This window comes from Eschscholzia californica, unplaced genomic scaffold (assembly GCF_041429995.1).
Source record: "Eschscholzia californica isolate CP2 unplaced genomic scaffold, dmEscCali1.0.p SCAF_4, whole genome shotgun sequence".
In the NCBI taxonomy this organism is placed as follows: Eukaryota; Viridiplantae; Streptophyta; class Magnoliopsida; order Ranunculales; family Papaveraceae; genus Eschscholzia; species Eschscholzia californica.
Genome location: NW_028238461.1, coordinates 42652022 through 42671087, shown reverse-complemented (window position 1 = coordinate 42671087; position 19066 = coordinate 42652022). Strand labels below are relative to the sequence as shown.

Genomic DNA, 19066 nt, shown 5'->3' with positions numbered 1-19066 from the left:
AGAGAAGAGAGAGAGAAAGAAGAAGAAGAGAGAGATAATAATACTCCCTCAGTCCCAAAAACAATGACCTATTTTGAAAACCCAACTTTTTAAGGGAACATCATTAATTGGAGTTTGACTTTAAAAAATAACATGGTTTTTCCAATTGTAACCTCATTCACTTTTGTAATTTACAATGAAAAAGTTGAATTTACTTTTAAATAAAGTTGTCATTAAATTTAAAGTAATGGGTATTGTTGGAAAGAGCGAAAAATTATTTTCTTTATTTTTAGAAACAAGACACTAAAATGGGACAACTCAAAATAGAAATTAAGTCATTCAATATGGGACGGAGGGAGTAGGTCGCCGGCCAGAAAATTGGTCGGCTGGCGCGGTGAAGACGATGAGGTGTCGAGAAGATGAAGTGGCAGAGAGAGGTGATGAGATGGAGGAGAGAGAGGTGATGACTAGTTAACGGACTTATGACGGTAACCAAAAAAGAGGGTCATTTGGATCTTTTAATATAAAATAAAGGCTAGATGGAAAGCTGGTCATAAATTTGGGGGCTAGACAAATAACCCAAGTTTTTATTAGGAATGGTTGGATAATAGATGGAAACCGACCCATGACAACTTTTTTTTTGTTGCACCTCAATTAAATTTCAATAATTATGATACTTTTAGCACAAAAGTAATACTAGTATATAGATTAAACTAAAAATAAATGTCATTAATACGAGACAAATGGTTAATAATGGAATAAAAGTAGCTTCTAGTTTATAAACAGACCTCCCCAACCAAACACCAAAAACCACTCTCAAGTCTCAATACAGAGAGTTTCAGAGAGAGAGTTTTGGAGAGGAAAGAGAGAGAGTATGGGTTCCAAAGCAGAGGTTGAATCAAACTCCATACCAAAGCTTTCACTATTCTCACTTCCGAACCAATCACCCGGACCACCAGGAACACTAACACCTCCACTTAGACCACCAGCTTCGGTTCCATTCATATGGGAAGAAACCCCAGGAAAGCCCCGAACCTCCACCAACCCTACTGATACTACTACTACTACTACAACCAAGTCTCTTGAATTACCTCCAAGACTATTACTAACAGAAGCCAAAATTACGAATGTACCCTCACCCACAACTGTACTGGAAGGACCTTATAATATTATGTGTAGATCTTCTTCATTCTCCTCCTCATCAGCTTCTTTTAGTTTCAGTAGAGAGAGAGGAAAACTGCAAGGAATTGGTCATAGCAAGAGAGAGAGTTTTAGAGAGAGAGAAAGGGGAGGAGGAGGAGGAGGAGGAGGAGGGTATTTTGGGTACTCTTGGAGGAAGAAGAATGTTGAGGGTAGTTTTGTCATTTCGCCTTGTTCTTCCTCTCTTTCTTCTTCTAATGTTCCCATTTATGTAAAGAATGATGATATTGGTAATGGGGATGGGGATAATATAAAGGTGAAGATTACAAGATTTAGAAGGAAAGGAAGCTTCTTCAGTCTCTCTAACACAAGTTCTCATTTGTGGGTAAGTAAGTTTCCATTATTTATTTATTTATTTATTTATTTATTTATTTATTTGTTTGTTTTGTTGATTTGTTATTTTAATTTAATTACTAATACCCATCAATTTCTTTAGGATTCCATTTTAAATGGCAATTTTTTTCAACTTTTCTTTCATTATTTCCACAGAGAAATAATTTTTTCTCTAAAGAAGAAACCATTTTTAGTTTTTATTATGAATCATTTTCTTAGTAACATCATTACCATTCAATACTCAAGGGGTTAGAGAAAAATAATATAATTGAGTTTGTTGAAGGGCATTTTGACTTAAAGTCCTTAATTCTAATTCGTAATTGAATTTACTCCTCAATTAATCAGTAGTTGAGTTTACCCCCACTACCAAAAACACTTTTTTTCTGCCAGCATCAAAACACCCTTACCAACACTTTATTCTCTTAAGCGTCCTCTTTTAGTGTAGGGGGGTGTCTATGAAGTCCCCGTTTTTTACTCAGGCACGTTTTCCCTCTTCGCGCCTCGCAAACTAGACAATTCCGAGAGCACTCGAACAGAGCCTCATCCTTGATGGGCTTGTACAACACAGATTGACGCCAGTTCGAGTGCTCTCAGACTGCCTGGTCTATGAGTTGCTCTCGGATTACCTAATCTATGGGCCTTAGACTGTTCAATTAGATACCCACGATAGTATCAAGAGTGAAAGCGGTTCTGAGTAAAATGACGAGGCGTCTTTAGGGACACCCTTTTGTGTATTAAGGAGAGGGGAGTTAAGAGCATCTCCAATGCAACACTCAAGTTACAAAACTCAATTTGACACATAGGACTATTTGAGTTTTTGACAAAAAACACTCTCCAATGCAATACTCAACTAGAATCTTAATATGATGTGGCAACAATAAATATCGAGATACTCAAAAGAAAACTCAACAATTGAGTTTTCTTTTGAGTATCTCAACATTTATTGTTGTGTCTCAATTGGTTAACATCAACATGTTATATATTAAAATAAGAACCAAAAGCAAATCTAAAGTAAATGTTGAGTTTTTTTTAAGTGTTGCATTGGAGATGAATTTTGAATTGAGCATCTCAATAGTGCAACTTAGGAGAGAGAAACTCAACTCATACTTGACACATTGGATTAATTGAGTTTTTGTTGAGTGTTGCATTGGAGATGCTCTAAGGACATCAAGGGTGGATTATAGGGGTAAAGAAGAAAAAAAAAACATTAATTTTAATTATTCTTAGTGTGACAAAGAATAACGTCAGATACATGGCAAGACAGATGAGTCAATTATTTGGTAAAAAGCTTGCCTACCTGCCCACTAATAAAGACAAACCCTAAATATTTCTTTTTAGTTTTCTTTGGTTTCCTACTTATTTTTCTTTTATTACTGAAAATTCTTTTGTTTTTTAGTTTCTTTTTTTTTTTGAGGGATTTTGTTTTTTTAGTTGGTAGCTCGTTTATGCTTAAAATATTGAAAATTGCACAATTCATTAGAGATGTTCTAGTTCTGTATTAGAATAAGAAATACCATATATTCATTTAATGTCACCGACAATCCAAAAAGAAGTCTTTTTCATGACAGTTTTAATCGACCATCGATTTGAAATAACAAATACCTAAGCTGATTTGATGTGCCCTCAAATAAAAATGTGGGTTGACAAAATGGATTTTTAGCGCCTTAAGTCAAGAAAAACTATAATATTTTGTGCATGGTCAAGTAGACCTACAAATTTATTCAAATTAGTTACAAACATACAAAACATGGAATATATTTTATTGTTGTTTGTCGATGGGGCAACCTCTCTTCGAAACCGAATAATGCTCTAGTTTTCCTTGATATGAAAATACAGGTTAGCATTTACAAGACTTTAAATCAAATGATCCCATGGAGAAGGAGAAGAGATGGTATGAAAATGAAGAAGGAAGAAGAGTCACGTGATCTTCACTCTTTCAGCGTTTGATTTTCCATTTTGTCACGTGATCAAGTTGCCAATGTTGAAATTTTTGTAAATTTGAAAGTAGAAAGTCAATATATGGGTTAGTGGATATGGTGTGATATTTCTGTTTTACTACTTATTGTGTAGACGAGAACCATCACTTTTCTCACTTGGATTTCAAGATCAGATTTCATCTCTTCTTAAATTTAGGTTGAATTTGTTATTCTTTCTGAGTTAGATCCGAAATCGGACTCGTAAACTAAATTGTCTCGATTCCTGTTTCATAATGTTTTGTTTGTTTGAGATATATTGTCTAAACGACTAATTTGAGTTGATATTAAATCTAATTCAGTCGTACAAAGAATTAACACCATCATATAATTTGTTTGAGTTGTGATGTCTAGATTGTCAATTACTATAATTTACAACTAAACTGGGTGCAAACAGGGCTTACAAGGACCAATTCTAATAGGAATTCTAACATGTTGTAACGACGGCTTCTCTTTTTTTTTTTGGAAATTGACTAGGATCTACGATACTCATTACATTGGCATTGATACATCAAAGATGTGATAAGCACGAAACTGCCGAATTCAAACTCTTACAAATAACGGGCCTATAGCCTAACTGAACTATGGCCTGAAGGCCAACAACATTATTTATACCTTAATAACTCTAAGTTCAATAAACCATGGAAACCACCTCCTCTGAGAATCGAACCTGGGACCTCTAGGATTTTGGAGTATATGTCAACACAGTGAACCAGTTGGGCAACCAATTGTTGACATAGCATGCATCAGTTGACTTATATCAGAATGAAAGAAATATAAAGATGAATCCTGAACTCCTGATATCCGAGGTGGATTAGGCAAGGCCCAAATGCATTTTTCAATATTTAATATAGTTCTAATATTGAAATTTATTGAACCAAAAGGTTCAAAACTATGATAATTTGTTATGATTTCGACGAAGATTGACATCATAATCTCATATTTACTCAAACTAAGATTGACCTAATCAAATGAGAAAGAATAGGTCTACAGCAATGAAGTTTTTGACTAGTTTTACAAACAAGAAGGCAAATAAGGGTTTCTCACATACATTAATTAACTGTCACCCGTTAAATCCCCAGAGAAAAAAACGCGTCACTGTTTCTTGCCCGTCATACCCGCAACAACCTGCAGGCATACCGAAATAGAGAGCATTAAGAATCAGGAAATCTTTCGGACTTGAAATTCACCACATCTATACAACTCTATAGATACAGAAATTAGATGTGAAAATAGAAGTTCGTGATCAGGTTTGCAATCATCATACCCAACTGAGAAATCACGATAATTACTTCTCTTTCCCATTTCTGTTACTGTAAGGATTGCCTTAAACCAGGCTAACCAACTCGCAGCTAGGTACCAAGATAACTCCGACTCTTTCCCATTTTTAATACTAAACAATCCTAAAGTGGTTGAGTTGGACTAGGTTAATCTACTCGCGACCAGATACCCACCCACTGTATCGGCTTTCTATACTTCTAAGATTACAACTGTTCTACTTAAATGGTTCACTAGGACCAGGTTAACCCACTTGCATTGTTTTAAACATAACAGAGTTATATCACTATACAGTTTATAATCTAAAACAGCATGTTCAGCCAGTCATGTTGAGCCTCAGGAAGAATGACCTTTCTTAAATGATCATATCGGTTCTTTAAACTGATTTGTAGTACAAGAGGGTCTCACATATTTATATAATCCGACTTAAATGATCATAGCGGTTCTTCACATAGATGATGTCAGATAAAAATCAGGATCACTCGCACAATTTATAATGGTTCATTGTTACCCTCACATATATTACTTTTCAGATCAAGATTGCCTTCCACTTTAAGTACCCAAGTGACATTTTTCTCCCAACAGACCAAGGGATGCAAAATAGATATGACACACGTGCACATGGAGTAGGTTAACCCAATCGCTGCAGGTTCTACTAACTGTGTATTATATCAACTGTTTTAAGTAGGTATAAACACAAAATGTGAAATTGGCACAAAAAGGTTATTCACAATCATACACGTGCAAATAGTTAAAAAACACCATGCACAATGTACAGATTAAGGGTGTTCCTGAAACCCGCAGAAAATACTTCCGACGTTAAAAATAGAGACAATGTCTTTCGCAATTGAAAAATATGACAACTAATGGTCTAGAAATTAAATACTTACATCACTCAAGGCAGGTGGTGGAACCTGCTTAGCTGTTTCCATGGAATCCAAGATAGGTCTGACTACTGCTGGAAGAAAGAGTCCTGAATTTTGCAACAGAAAACGAGGTTGGATACAATAAAATCTAAAAAGAATTTTTAAGTCAATCAACGGTTATCTTAATCAAACAAGTAGATAAGGTTGTAAGAGACACGGAACAACTACAATTCAAAAGCAAAGTTTTCTGATACATGTGGTAATAACTGATTAACTTCAGAGTATTATAGTTACGTCATTTCTCCACTTTCTTCAACCATTCTGTTTCATTGTCTTTTCAAAAGAGGAGCCTTGCCACAAAAAAGGGGCTCTGAAGAGAGCGTAAAAACGAATCAAATCGCGATGTGATCTAGCAGTTTCTTCATAAAACAACTATTTCATGCCCTAATTGTCCATAAATTATGAGTTAGCCTGACTTGGTCATCACAGATACTCCAACTCTCTAAAACATTTGCATTCAAGTGAAATCGCAAACAAAACTTTGATGGGGATCAAACGTCTGGATTAACGGGAATTTCTGAATTTAGACATCCGAAAATGTAGACTAGAGATCAAAGCTAATTTGAGATCCAGAATCAAACACAGATAAAACTAATTAATAAAGTGAAAATTGACGAAAACTCCCTAAGCCAATTCTTTTGTCAAAAAGGATCCTTTGTTTTTTTTAGGGTTCAGCTCCCTATGTAATGATCGCACAGCTTTACACGAGTAAGTTTCCAGAAACTAGGGCATGGTTTGCTAAGGTTTGCGCAGAGATCTAAAGCCTAAAAATGCAAGTATTGGCACGTCTTTTTAACCAAGACAAAGAGGAAATTGGGTCTTCGGCCAAATGTCCTAATAAACAAAACCCTGAATCCCTAAATACCATGCCTTTATATTATTGAAGAGACAAAATACTCAATTAGTCTATTTCTATCCAACAATATAATACTACAGAGAAAACGCACAGATTCAAATTTGTATCTTAAAGTAGGATCTTAATAACGGAAGTTTCAGTAGATCATGTTCTTAAGGATTTGAGTAGAATTAATATCTTGAAATCAATGGTTTATAGTGGACTTATGTGAAATGCTGATCTAAGCCTAGCGGAAGAAATTAGGGTTAGGGTTTGTAAAGAACTGGGGATGGAAAATCTTACCAAAACCAGCAATGAGACATGAAGCTGCTACAACTGGCTCCTGTACTACGAACATTTTCAGCCTCTCCATTACCGGCATCTTCTCCCTCTCTCTCTCTCTCTCTCTAGATTGGGAAGTTCGCTTTGATCTTTCCTCGCCCTTTGGATTGGGAGTAGCAGTTTCCTTAATGGGCCCTTAAAGGGCCAATTATCTATGTATGGGCCTAAGACCCATCTAACATGCCACACAATTGGAGGGTGTTAAGGGGACACAAAAAATTTATTTGGCCCAGACATGAATAAAGTCACACAAGCCGAATTGAGACTTTTACAAAGCCTACACACATTTATAGTGAGTGCACTGTGCACACTATATATATTTTGTCTATGATCTTTACCATTATCGCAACCACGCGGCTAGATTTACATATAAAAGTTAAACTACAACAAAAAATAAAGTTTTCACCGATTCATTTTGTAGTTAGGCAGGCTAGCGACGAAAGTTTAAATCCTATAGATTACACTTCACCTCTCCTTTTATTCGAGAACCATATACTAGATTTTAGCCACCATGGCAAAAAAAAGCCACCATGGTTAAAATCACTTCATTTTCATTTTTTATTATTTTAATTACAGTTTTTTATGTTTTGAGTTCAAATCATCACAAATTGAGATAAATATGTCGCGCGATTGTGTGATATGAAAAATACAATATAAAAAAATTTGTCTCTCAATCATTGTTTGCAAGTATATTACATGTAGAAGATTACTTTCTAGTTATTTCTGGCTCAATTCGTTTAAAACTCTAGACCTCCCTCACCACCATCATATTTCTCCGAGGCTAAGGTTATCCTGGTCGAGGATCTCTCTGATTCCCTCTGCAAGGGTTTCGGCTTTCTCGACGAAGATTTCGATTAGAACTCGTCGGGGGTTTTGATCTGAAATCTGCGGCTGGAGGGTAGAGAAATATATATATATATATACATATATATATATATATGTATATTGCTGCTCGTGGTGGTGGCGGTGGTGGAAGAGGAGACGTAGAGAGATGAATTTTATTTTTGTTCTTTTATGGTGTGTGGACTTGATCACATTCCATTGACCAGGTCAAGTGTGACTTGTGTGGGTACAGTAGCAATTGTGTGCTCATATAACTTCCCTTAAATGAGGTTAATGATGTTCAAATCAACAAGACCTGATAGAGTGATAGATCATGTGATTGGGCCCATAATGTTAATCAAGCCAACTAATAATCATGGGCTTGCAACAAAAAAAATTACTAATAATCATGGGAGTACAAAACTACAATGATTCAACGTGTGAACACCTAACTTGAGATATTTTTGTATTTTCTAAGTAAAATAACATAAAGAAAAACTCATCTTATTTTTATATTGTCGTTCAAAAAGAAAAAGATATAAATTTTCAAATTATTCCCACATTGCAGAAACAATAATAATTCTTATATTATCTTCTCCAAAATCAGAATTTTCTTCGCTTAAGTTTATTTTTAATTCGAAAAGAAACGTCTTGATTTAATAGGGCATTCTATAAAATTTCATTTATAATTACCTATGTTATACTGCTACCAAAATGCTTATTAGACTATTTTCATTTGTTTACTTATGTCAACAACCTACACCTTAGAAAAGCATTGTTTTGGACTCAAAAAGAAGGAAAGGTGGGAAGGGGATGACTTTTAAAAATAATCTCAATTAGGCCCGAAAATCATGGTGTGTGCTCAAACGTGCCCACCTTATAATTGATGTAGTTGTTGTTCTTCAACTCAAGCTTTTTGTCTTCCCTCTCTATCTCTCTCTCTCTCTCATAAGACTCATTTCTCACCAACACCAACTCAATTTTAGTCTTTTTCCTCTTAACTTCAAAAAGGTCTTTTTACAATCTCTATCAATTTGGACTTTCTTGTTTTGGTGTTGTTTCAAACCTTCTTTTAACTTATTTATAGGCTATCACTTTAAGTAGTGACTAGTTTTTCTTCAATCCCAAGGGAGTTTTCATTCTTCATCTTTCAAAGAGTTCAAGAAACACTATTATAAAAAAAGAAAGAAAGAAAAAAGAACAAAATTTGGGTATGTATTCATCAATTAATAATCTTCTCTTCTTTACTTCAACTTTTATTAGATGGAAGTTTGATAATAAATAATGTTTTTGTTCTTGGGTTAGTTGCAGAAATCATATTCAATGATTATAATGGTATTTGCTTAGTGGGTATTGAAATTTTGAAGTGATTACTTTCGAAAATGTAAAATGGATATTGTTTGTTTTCTGCAGTAGAAAGGAGAAAACCAAGAATACTTTTTTTCTTAAATTATAATGAAGACCAACATGAATTCATCTTCATTGTCTGCTCCTAATAAACCATCCAATTATGATGAGTTGTTCATGAATCAGAGCTTGCTTTTTTCAGATAGTCTCAAGGTAATCTCTCCCAAAAAGCTCTATTTTATGTATGTTTTGGTGTCTGTCTTTCTGATTTAGCACCTTTTTTTAAGTGCCATATATACTTATGGAATTTGTCAAATCATTCTTTTTTTGACAAGGACGTCAAGAACCCTTACCACATTACATGTCATTGATACATCATGAGAATACGACATGAATTCGCTTAGCACATCCACCACCATAACATTGACACTTGGACGTCAAAAACCTATAAAGGCCATCCAAGGATCGAACCCACGACAATTTGGTCTTTCCGGAGGGCACCAACCAACTGAGACATCCAAGTATCGGACCCTCAGTATGGTGCCCTGGCTCATTTTCTCTTAGTTTCAGACGCCTCTGCCCCTCCACTCCCTTGGCGTGACCCCCTTAATAGAAGACGGAAAACATGAGTTTTTTTTTTTGTAAGGAGCATTCTTTGTTGTTCAAGGAGACGGAGTCTATAAAATTGTACCAAATATTAATGATCTGGTTGCTTTCCATTAGATGGTCGAATTTTGGTATAGACAGTTCTTTTTGTTTTTTAATGTTTAGGCCTACTGGTGAGAGCAAGCTCACTATGGCACTATCTCTAATAGGCTAATTCTCCTCCCCAAGCTAAGGGTGGGGCTTCTTATTGTTCTTTAGTCTTTTACGTATAAATGGGAATTGAATTCCTTGACTTTAATGGATCTTCTTCTCTTCACATTGGACAACTGTTTTTTCTTAAAGCTCGAATTTGTAGAGCTAGAGTGGTTTATATATATTTACATGGTTAGAAAGGTCGGGTACACTAATCTAATATTTGCTACATTTTCGTCGATTCTTACATTTTTACGAGAACATGATAGATGAGGATATGTAACACCTTTGTAAATAGTGTGCAGTCTAAGCAGAATATGAAAGTTTGTATGTTTGATAATTCTTATTCATTTTTTATTCCTTGAAGATCTTTCGAGCATCTCTAATGCTTATAAGGAAATGGATATCGAGGTTTACATTTTTTTTTATTGCATTTCGGTTTTCAGGACTTGAAAAATCTGAAAACACAACTGTATTCCGCGGCAGAGTATTTCGAATATTCTTATGCTAATGACGACCATAAAGAAACGTAAGCTATTGATTCTTGACTTCATGTTTATTCGTACTTCTTTTGTCTTTTGAATTTTCAAGTTCGTGAACTAATTTTAGTTTACATTTTTGGTTTTTATAAAGAGTGGTGAATTCTTTGAAAGATTACACCATTAAAGCTCTGGTTAATACTGTTGATCATTTGGGCTCTATGACATTCAAGGTTAATGGCCTTATAGATGAAAAAGTTGAAGAAGTTTCTTCAACACAGTTTAGGTTTTCTGGTATTGAGCAGGTATATATTTTATAGTCTTTTCAACTACTTGTAATTTGATATTCATCAAAATTTGCAACTTTAAGTTGTGCATTCAAACTTAGTTTGAAGGTCGAAAAGATTCATGGTTGCAATAAAAAAGTCATAATAACAATAAGCTCAATAAAACGGAAATCAAAATCTTACATCTTACCTGTTTTAGTTGTTTGATATTATGGTAGAGACTACGGACATGTCAAGCATGTATCGATCATGAGGGCCTTGCTCAACAATCGTTGGTGATGGAAACTCCAAAGCACCATAAGCGGTATATTTTGTCAGGCAAATATACTATCCTATTTTTGTTTACTTACATTCATGATTTTCGAAACTTTATTTTCTAAATAAGATATATTGGTTACGGGGTGCTACAATGTCTCATCTATAGTTTGAATTCTCTAAGCAGGAGAGCTTGCTCATGCCTCTAAACAGAATACGTCGAAATATCAACAGTACAATCCACAAGATGAAGACAATTGGAAAAAGTTGAAAAATGGTATTAACTTGATTTTATTATCCAATAGTTGTTTTGTACATTCATATGTTCTTAGTGTCTGATAATGTGGTTCTTTCGTTTAAGCTGTTCGCTCAAGAAACATAAACGGCCAACCATCTTCAATGAGGTAAAAATGTATATTGAAGTAGTTCTTATAACCAAATTCTTAAATGCAACCAAATTCTAAAGATATTTATTCATATTTTATAATGCAGAAATGCACATTCTCCTTCACCGATACATACTAGACCGAAACTTCAAGAACGGTTTCTAGACAATGAAGACAATTGGAAAACTTTGAAGGATGGTATGAACTTAAACTTCGATACCCTTGTTCTTGTTGTTTTTGTGTCATATATCAAAATATGGATAGGATCGAATTGTTTTTGATAATGTGGTTGTTGTTCTTAAGCTGTTCAAGGGCCTATAAAAAACTCCCCACAATCTTCAATGAGGTAAAATGTTTTCCCTTTCCTTTTCTTCTCATATAATCAAGTTCTCCGATTTTAACCGAAGATCTGAAGTACTTTCTTTCGATCGTTGAAACAGAAAAGGGCGTTCTCCTTCACCTACACGTATTAAACCGAAACATCAAGGGCTCAATCTAGAAGACGAAGATAATTGGAAAAGATTAAATAATGGTAATAACTTATTTTCCTTATGCTCATAATTATATTGTTAGGGGCCAACGGCAGGGCGGCGGGGCAAAGCGCATGGATATGAAATTAGGGAGTGGGGCGAGGCAGGGTATCCAACTTATATAGATCTTTAGTCATTCTACACCTCATACTATAGAATGTGGCTATCTGATATACATTATTTGTGTTAAATTAGTTAACTCAATCAACCGAATAAATGATGTTAGATCATTAGTGTGCTTATACGTCTATGAATGACCAAACACCAAGGTCTTTTATAGTCAGTGAAAAAGGTGCTAAATCAGAAAGGCGGAATTCCAAAATATAGAACGTTTCTAAAAACTGAAGCGTCAAAGACGTCACCTTTGGCTATATAGGCGAGACACACACACAGACATATGCATTGACGAAATATTGATATATCAATGGATTTTCTTATTATCTGACAATGTGATCTTTTTTGTTGAAGTTGTTCGAGGAACAACAGGAAACAACCCACAATATTCAATGAAGTAAGATATCCATTTAGTAATTCATACAAAGATGTCTAAACTGCAGCAAAAAAGAAAATCAGAAGTAATCGCTTTAATTTTACTTGCAGAAAAGCTCGTTCTCCATCTCCTACTTTGCGCTCTTCTTCTCTTCAACCTGGATTGTTTTCTTTCAGAGGTAAACCTCTCAAAACAATTTCATGCTATAGAGCGAAAAGACGGACGATAATATTAATGTTTTAAAAAATTCTTATGAACTCTGAAACCTTCCTAGTTTAAGATGTAATGAGATTGTGTTTTTTTATAATGCAGAGAACCCAAGAGTCAACGACAAACGTTCAGACTCACCACATCGTTCTAAGTTTCCACTCTTACGTTCCGGATCAACTAAACCTGTTTTGAGTGCATCGAAAACTCTGATTCCAAATAGACCAACATATTCCGAATCGAGTAGATCTAGTTTTAGTAGATCGATAACTCCAGCTCCAAGTAGGCCAACCACACTGAATTCTTCTTCTACCGAAAGAAAAAGGGTAAGTTTGTTTCCTTTTTTCTAAATCGTCAACATAAATAGAATTTCAAGTAAAAATACACATATCGTTTTTGACACACTAATTGGCGCAGGTCGTCTGGCTATTGCTTTTACTCTTTCTGTAGATGTATATAATGAATCGTTAGATCTCTGTGTCAAGTTAGGTATCAGCCTAGAATTGTCCTAATCTATTAGACTACCTCGGGTGGAACCATTAGTATACTGACCCGGATTAAAATCTAGGTTAGCCAACTTTTGGTTTCGCCATTCCTTCACAACATTATTGAATATACTCTCTTCTTTAGAAATGTTTAGGTGAGCTCACTTTTGACTTGTGGGTAGTTAGTAGTGAATTCTTCACTTGATATACATTTTGACCAAGAAACTCATCTATAATTTGCAAATGTAGTATCCTTCGGAGCCTCGGAAATCAATTTCAATGCGTCTCCCTGCTGATACGGATACCCAAAAAGATGTGGAGCACCAACCGAGTAAAAGTAAACGTATTCTGAAAGCATTACTTAGCCGAAGAAAGTCCAAGAAAGATGATGTTTTGTATTCTTTCTTGGATGAATATTAAGAGGTATAACCAAAGGAACAGAAATGTAATTAAGAGGGAACATAAGCTTCAACTTCTTTCTTTCTTGGACCTAATTTTAATTGTAGTTGTTTCTCATTGCAAGAAAGAAGCTTATTGAGGGACTTTCTTTCTTTTTACTCCTCTAAATTGCAAATTTTGTATTAATTGATGTATAAGGTCATTATTAATGAATGTCTGTTGTTATTAGAGTATCTCACAACAACTTTTCGACACAAATAAACTCTGAGTGTTACTGTTAGTAAAGTTAAGTAAGATCTTAACAACCACTAAATCCGAAATTCGGGATGGTTTTCGTGCTCTCTAACAGTTCTGGCTTTCGGAGTAAAGCACTCTGTTTTCTCTCTAAGTCAGATATGAAATCTGGATCGGTGTCTGAATTGTATCGAGTACAGCTAGGCATGCAGTTTTCGTGTTCTCTAATAGTTCTGGCTTTCAGAGTAAAGTAGTCTGTTTTCTCTCTAAGCTTTTCGTGCTCTCTAACAGTTCTGGCTTTCGGAGTAAAGCAGTCTGTTTTCTATCTAAGTCAGATACGAAATCTGGATCAATGTCTGAATTGTGTCTGAATTGTGTCCGAGTACAGCTAGGCATGCGGTTTTCGTGCTCTCTAATAGTTCTGGCTTTCGGAGTAAAGTAGTCTGTTTTCTCTCTAAGTCAGATATGCAATCTGGATCGATGTCTGTTTCGTGCTCTCTAATGGTTAACTCAGGTTGATTTTGATCTATCCGATTAACACGAGTCAGATTAAGACAAAAAAGAACACCTAAATTGATTGCAGAATTCCATCAGATGGTTCATATATCTAAATACTGACAAAAAGTTAAAGCAGACAACCAGAATAACTCAATCGAGCATCCAAATTGAAGACAATATAAAAGTTTCTTTTTCTTAATATAACAGAAGTTTCAGTTCAACAATAGCTACAAGTCTACACATATATACATTCACATTTATATACAAAATACATACTTATATAAAGGTTTATTTACACAAACTTTCCACACACAACACTACCTGCATTTTCAGTATACACTCTTCAAACTCAAGAAGGATCTTAAATTCTAATCAGCCCAGACCCGGAAGCCCATGTTATGAAGCTATGAGATTGGTGTTTCAGGAGCAAAACCTAACACGGGTTTCTAACACCGATAGCCATCGTGGCACCAGTTTAAAACATTGGTAGCAACCATCCAATGTTCCAACCAAGGAGCAGCCCTGCACCTACAAGACCCAACCCAACTGCAAAAGCAACAGCGTATTTACCAATGTCGTATCTCCGTGGGCCTCGTTTTCCCTTGTCGGGCTTTTCCCTACCTCGCTTTCGTTGCTTGCCTTTGTTTGGCATCCATGGCAGGATTGCTGGAAAATGGTCATTGTTCTTGAGCTGGAGGCAGATGGTCTCTAGTTGTAGTAGTTGTATCCACTGCTTGTATGCAAAAAGATGTGAAGCTTGTTTGAAGAAGAGTTTGAGGATGTGGTCCTTCTCACTGAAAGCTTGTTGAGCCGCTTTCTCAGCTTCTCGGGCTCGTGTTTGGGAGTGTCGAAGTGCTTCCAACAGCTTAGCATTGCTTAGTTCGCTATCAGAGGTCTGTTGGGTTTCTGTTGAGTCCTTGCTGAAGGTACTGCTACTGTTGGTGGTGCTATAACTGACAACAATTAATCTCGACGACCATGTGAGAAATGAAAAAAGCAGAGAAAACCAAAACATTTCTATATAATTCTTTTTTTCTTAGACTACTCTAGTTTCCTCCCTCACTGATGGGTTTATGAATTCTTTTACATGTTTTCAAGGGTGAAGTCTAGATGAGGAGAAAACCCAAGTACCCAACGAGACATCCCCAGTATCGTGACACAAACCCACCAGGAATGAAAAACCTAATGGTAGGATGTCTAAGATGCATTGTGTCACAGGTAGGGTGCGCGAGGAAGCACCACCACAAAATGAAATTCAAATTCAAGACTTCCACGAACAATCTAATTATAATCAAAATCACCAAGATAGGCAGTCAAATAAGTATTGAAGAAAGTTCCATAGACTTTGGCCTTCACTGAGTGATCATAATACGGGCCAAGAGATTTTGAGTTAAAACTTGACTCGCCTACTAACTCATGTCAATTCATTTGCAGAACCTTAAATTTTATCACGACTAAGGATACCAAATAAGAAAAGATAACAAGAGGCAGTCAAACATGTCTGAGATAACTCAAAGATTTCACAATTAAAGAAGAAAAGAAAGATAAAACGGCAAAGTGGAGAAATCAACAAAAAGTAATACCTAGACGGTTTTTCAGAACTATAGAACGAGTATCCTTTTTCAGCAAACCCAGAAGTGAGGCTGCTACAGCGGACAGCAGTATTTGGCTTCAGATCTAAAGATGATGAAAAGACCCCATCCTGGTCAAAATCATCCAAACAATCACGTGGATTTCTCCTTACTTTTGTGCTTCGAGGTGGGGGAAGATCACAATTTTCAATATGCCCTAGTGACTTTTGTGCAACCAAGGAAGCTAATTCATCTTTAGTCACTGTTCGCCACCATGGATCAGTCTTCCCACTTCCCATCCAAGGAGTTTCGAAGTCAAACGTTTGTTTCAATAGTAATTGATCGACGGGATCCAAGTCCATCGAACTATCATCTTTAAACCAGTACTTCTCTCCATCGATATGCTTAAGAGCCTTCGGTGTATCGCTAAAGTTCATAGCTTTCAGCTCTCGGGCTTTACAGTCTGGGTCATTTTTCAAAAATCCTGAAGATATGTTACAATTTCGATCCGCATATAATACTGTGTTTTTGTTGATGTCCATGTGGGTATTGTTTTCTTCACAAACCGGTGCATCCTTGCCCATTCTAAACGATTCAACCTCAGCTTCCAAGGCATTTAACTGTTCATAAGTATATTCTTTTTGGCTCCCATTGTTGGGTTGTAAATGAAGCCACCATTTTTGCTCCAGTGAAGGATTAGAGTTTGAGGAATTCCAATTAAGATGCATAAAGCAAGCAGGAGAATGATCTGGGACATTTGACGCATCATTGTTTCCCGAATCAACCTTCTGTTTGGAAGAGGATGGTGATGATGATGATGACGAAGCTAACTTTGGTGCTCTTTTTGCATCTTCTTGGACCCTGCAACGATTAACTGTCCGTTGCCATGCAGCTCTTGCTTCTGCCGCTGCCATCATTTTTCCATTATTAATATTTTTTACTGCAACAAGACGAGAAAGCTAGATGGTATTAACGTTTATTCATTAAAAATGTACTACATAAAGTAGCATAAATGCATAATGATCAACAAGATGCAAGAAGACGTAGGCGGTGTTGTCTCAAAGTCAGATCTGAAATATGACTCAAGATTTGAATTGACTCGATTTAAATTCATAATGTTTAGTTTTTGTCTGACTTGTCGAATGTGACTCGTGCTAATTCAGGGCCACTTAAGTACAAGAAAAGAGTCTGAATTAAGAGTTTAACATCTGAAATGACTATTACGCCTTTAACTAAGAAAAATCAGATTCAGACAATTCAGGCAAGTCAGACTCAGACAAGTTAAACTCAAGAGTCAAGACGACCCAAATTCATAATAAGAGAGAAAAAAACATATATGTTGTGAAAGTTCTTAAATTAACTAAAAACAAAACCCTAAATCAACAAAAGAAAATAACTGAAATATGGTACTTTAAACCAAAGGAGTTCAATGATTATTGGATGACTTAACCTAAGATAACAGATTCAACTTCAAACAAAAAAAAATTACAGATACAAAAAAAACCCAGATCTAGAATCATAATAATCAAGTGAAATTAACCATCATAATCAGCACCAAACAAAATATAACCCAAAACCCATTTCCCTAACAAAACACTGTAATTGAAAAAAAAAAAATACAATTCTACAAGAACTAATACAAGTTTGAATTTTAAATCATTAAACATAAAACCCTAGTAAGTGAACTTAAACCATCAAAGAATTGAGAGATTTGATACTCAAAACAATGATCATAGAGAGAGAGACAAAAAAGTATGGAATAAAATGATTATAGTGAAAAAGAAAGAAGAAAGATATACCAGTAAACCATTCTGGGATAACTTGAATGCTTTTAGAGTGAGTAAGATCAAGTTATGGGGCGGGCAAGTGGTTGGAATTTTGGCTGACGCGTAACTGAAAGTTGGGGTTTGAGATCTGAAACAAAATCAAGAAAGGTGAGAGATTGATGACGAGTTTGCTTCTTCAGTCTTCTTTTTGTTATGGGGAGTTTCATTGTTACTAGTTACTACTGGTTTTATGAAGGAGAATTATGAAGGCGCCCAATAGAATGGCTTTTTGCGCCTTAATTTACACATTAAGGAAGGGGTATGGTTACTGTTGAGATATTGAGATTTTTGAGGAGAGAGACTAGAGAAGTAGATAGGCGAAAACAAGATTAAGAAAAGTGATTTCTAGGGTTACATATTTTTACTTTTGAAATCTAATGGGTGTAGGTAACCCTACAAATCTAAAAGCTTAAAATCAATCATATAGATGGTCGGGTATAACGGGGAGGATAAATGGATGTGTATGGACGGGTTCAGACGGGCAGATCACCGGATAAGTACCTACGCGGCTACGCCCGCGTCTGTCCGCTTAAGCTCTTTCGATCGGGTGGGTACGAACCGATTCAGGCATCGACCGGTCACGTACCCTTCGAACTCGGACACTTGTGGGGGGGGGGGGGGGGGGGTCCAGGTAGGGGTGAGCAAAACCCGAACCAATTGACCGAACCAAACCAAGTCGAACCGGACCGCACCGATCACTGTTCGACTCGGTTCAGCCGGAAAACCGAGCAACTTAAATCAGTTTGGTCTGGCTACGAGCTTCTAGAAATCGCCCAAGCCGAACCGACTGAACCCTAAAGTATTTATCATACTAAAATATCATACATAGAGGTAGAGATTTAGAAATACTAAACTTTAGTAATAAGTTCTGAATTATCTTAAGTTAATAACTATTTAATAAACTTTAAAAGTGTTAAATTGAAAAGGAAAAAAAAATTAAAAGAACTCTAATCAAGAATAAGAAATTTATTTTTTATGCAATGAAATTGTACTCGGTTAAACTGATCGACCGAACTCAACCGAGCCAAACCATGTCGATTGGCCGAATAATCGACTCAACTTCGGCCGACGATTTAGTCATACCGCTACTTATTGGTTCGACTTGGGATCAAGGTAAAACTGTAAAAAACCGACCGGTGCTCACCTCTAATTCCGGATTTTCGGGCCAAAATCCCACCCCCACTTTGGGCAAATTTCCCGAAAGTTTTAAGCCCTCTATTTAGGGTTTTCTTTTTTCGGTTCTTTTTTTACCCTGGAAATCTAGAATTTCTATGTTTCCATCATTTTCACCCAATCATCTTTGCTTGGAGCATGTGGTTTGGAAATTTAGAAATTCTGCATGGGCTCGGGTGCCAATGAAAGAGTTCGGACAATTGGCAAAATTACCACCCCTAACTAAAGGGACATGAGGTTTGCCCTTTAAAGAACCAAAAAAATAGAGTGAAATTATTTTCGGAATGCTGGGTTAATGAGGAAAAGGTTTACCCAAAATCCGACACAAGTAGTGCATACCCCGTCTGTCGTGGACGACCTTGGGCAACTGAAGAAACTCCCCCTATCCAAGAAACAAGTAGATGATTGGGTTT

At 36.0% G+C, this 19066-nt stretch overlaps 4 protein-coding genes across 4 annotated transcripts; 2 read left to right on the top strand and 2 right to left on the bottom strand.

Annotated features, from left to right (window-relative positions):
* Positions 1–775: 775 nt before the first annotated feature.
* LOC147544851 (uncharacterized protein At4g00950-like) lies at positions 776–3642 on the top strand. Its single transcript, XM_086632527.1, has 2 exons — positions 776–1504; positions 3349–3642. Exons 1-2 carry the CDS (start codon positions 854–856, stop codon positions 3457–3459), a joined length of 762 nt encoding a protein of 253 aa, XP_086488653.1. The 5' UTR covers positions 776–853; the 3' UTR covers positions 3460–3642.
* A 677-nt stretch (positions 3643–4319) lies between these two features.
* LOC147544850 (uncharacterized) lies at positions 4320–6998 on the bottom strand. Its single transcript, XM_086632526.1, has 3 exons — positions 6828–6998; positions 5654–5736; positions 4320–4613 (listed from the first exon to the last, which is right to left on the bottom strand). The coding sequence occupies exons 1-3, from the start codon at positions 6904–6906 to the stop codon at positions 4581–4583; spliced, it is 195 nt and encodes a 64-aa protein (XP_086488652.1). The 5' UTR covers positions 6907–6998; the 3' UTR covers positions 4320–4580.
* Positions 6999–8600: 1602 nt separating this feature from the next.
* Positions 8601–13584, top strand: LOC147544849 (protein ABIL2-like). Its single transcript, XM_086634793.1, has 14 exons — positions 8601–8899; positions 9102–9248; positions 10280–10362; positions 10467–10617; positions 10818–10917; positions 11042–11131; positions 11216–11258; positions 11347–11438; positions 11544–11586; positions 11681–11772; positions 12239–12281; positions 12371–12438; positions 12573–12793; positions 13202–13584. Exons 2-14 carry the CDS (start codon positions 9144–9146, stop codon positions 13370–13372), a joined length of 1302 nt encoding a protein of 433 aa, XP_086490919.1. The 5' UTR covers positions 8601–8899; positions 9102–9143; the 3' UTR covers positions 13373–13584.
* A 666-nt stretch (positions 13585–14250) lies between these two features.
* On the bottom strand, positions 14251–17725 carry LOC147544848 (uncharacterized). The gene is made up of 3 exons (XM_086635949.1): positions 17454–17725; positions 15667–16594; positions 14251–15036 (listed from the first exon to the last, which is right to left on the bottom strand). The coding sequence occupies exons 2-3, from the start codon at positions 16569–16571 to the stop codon at positions 14559–14561; spliced, it is 1383 nt and encodes a 460-aa protein (XP_086492075.1). The 5' UTR covers positions 16572–16594; positions 17454–17725; the 3' UTR covers positions 14251–14558.
* Positions 17726–19066: the final 1341 nt, after the last annotated feature.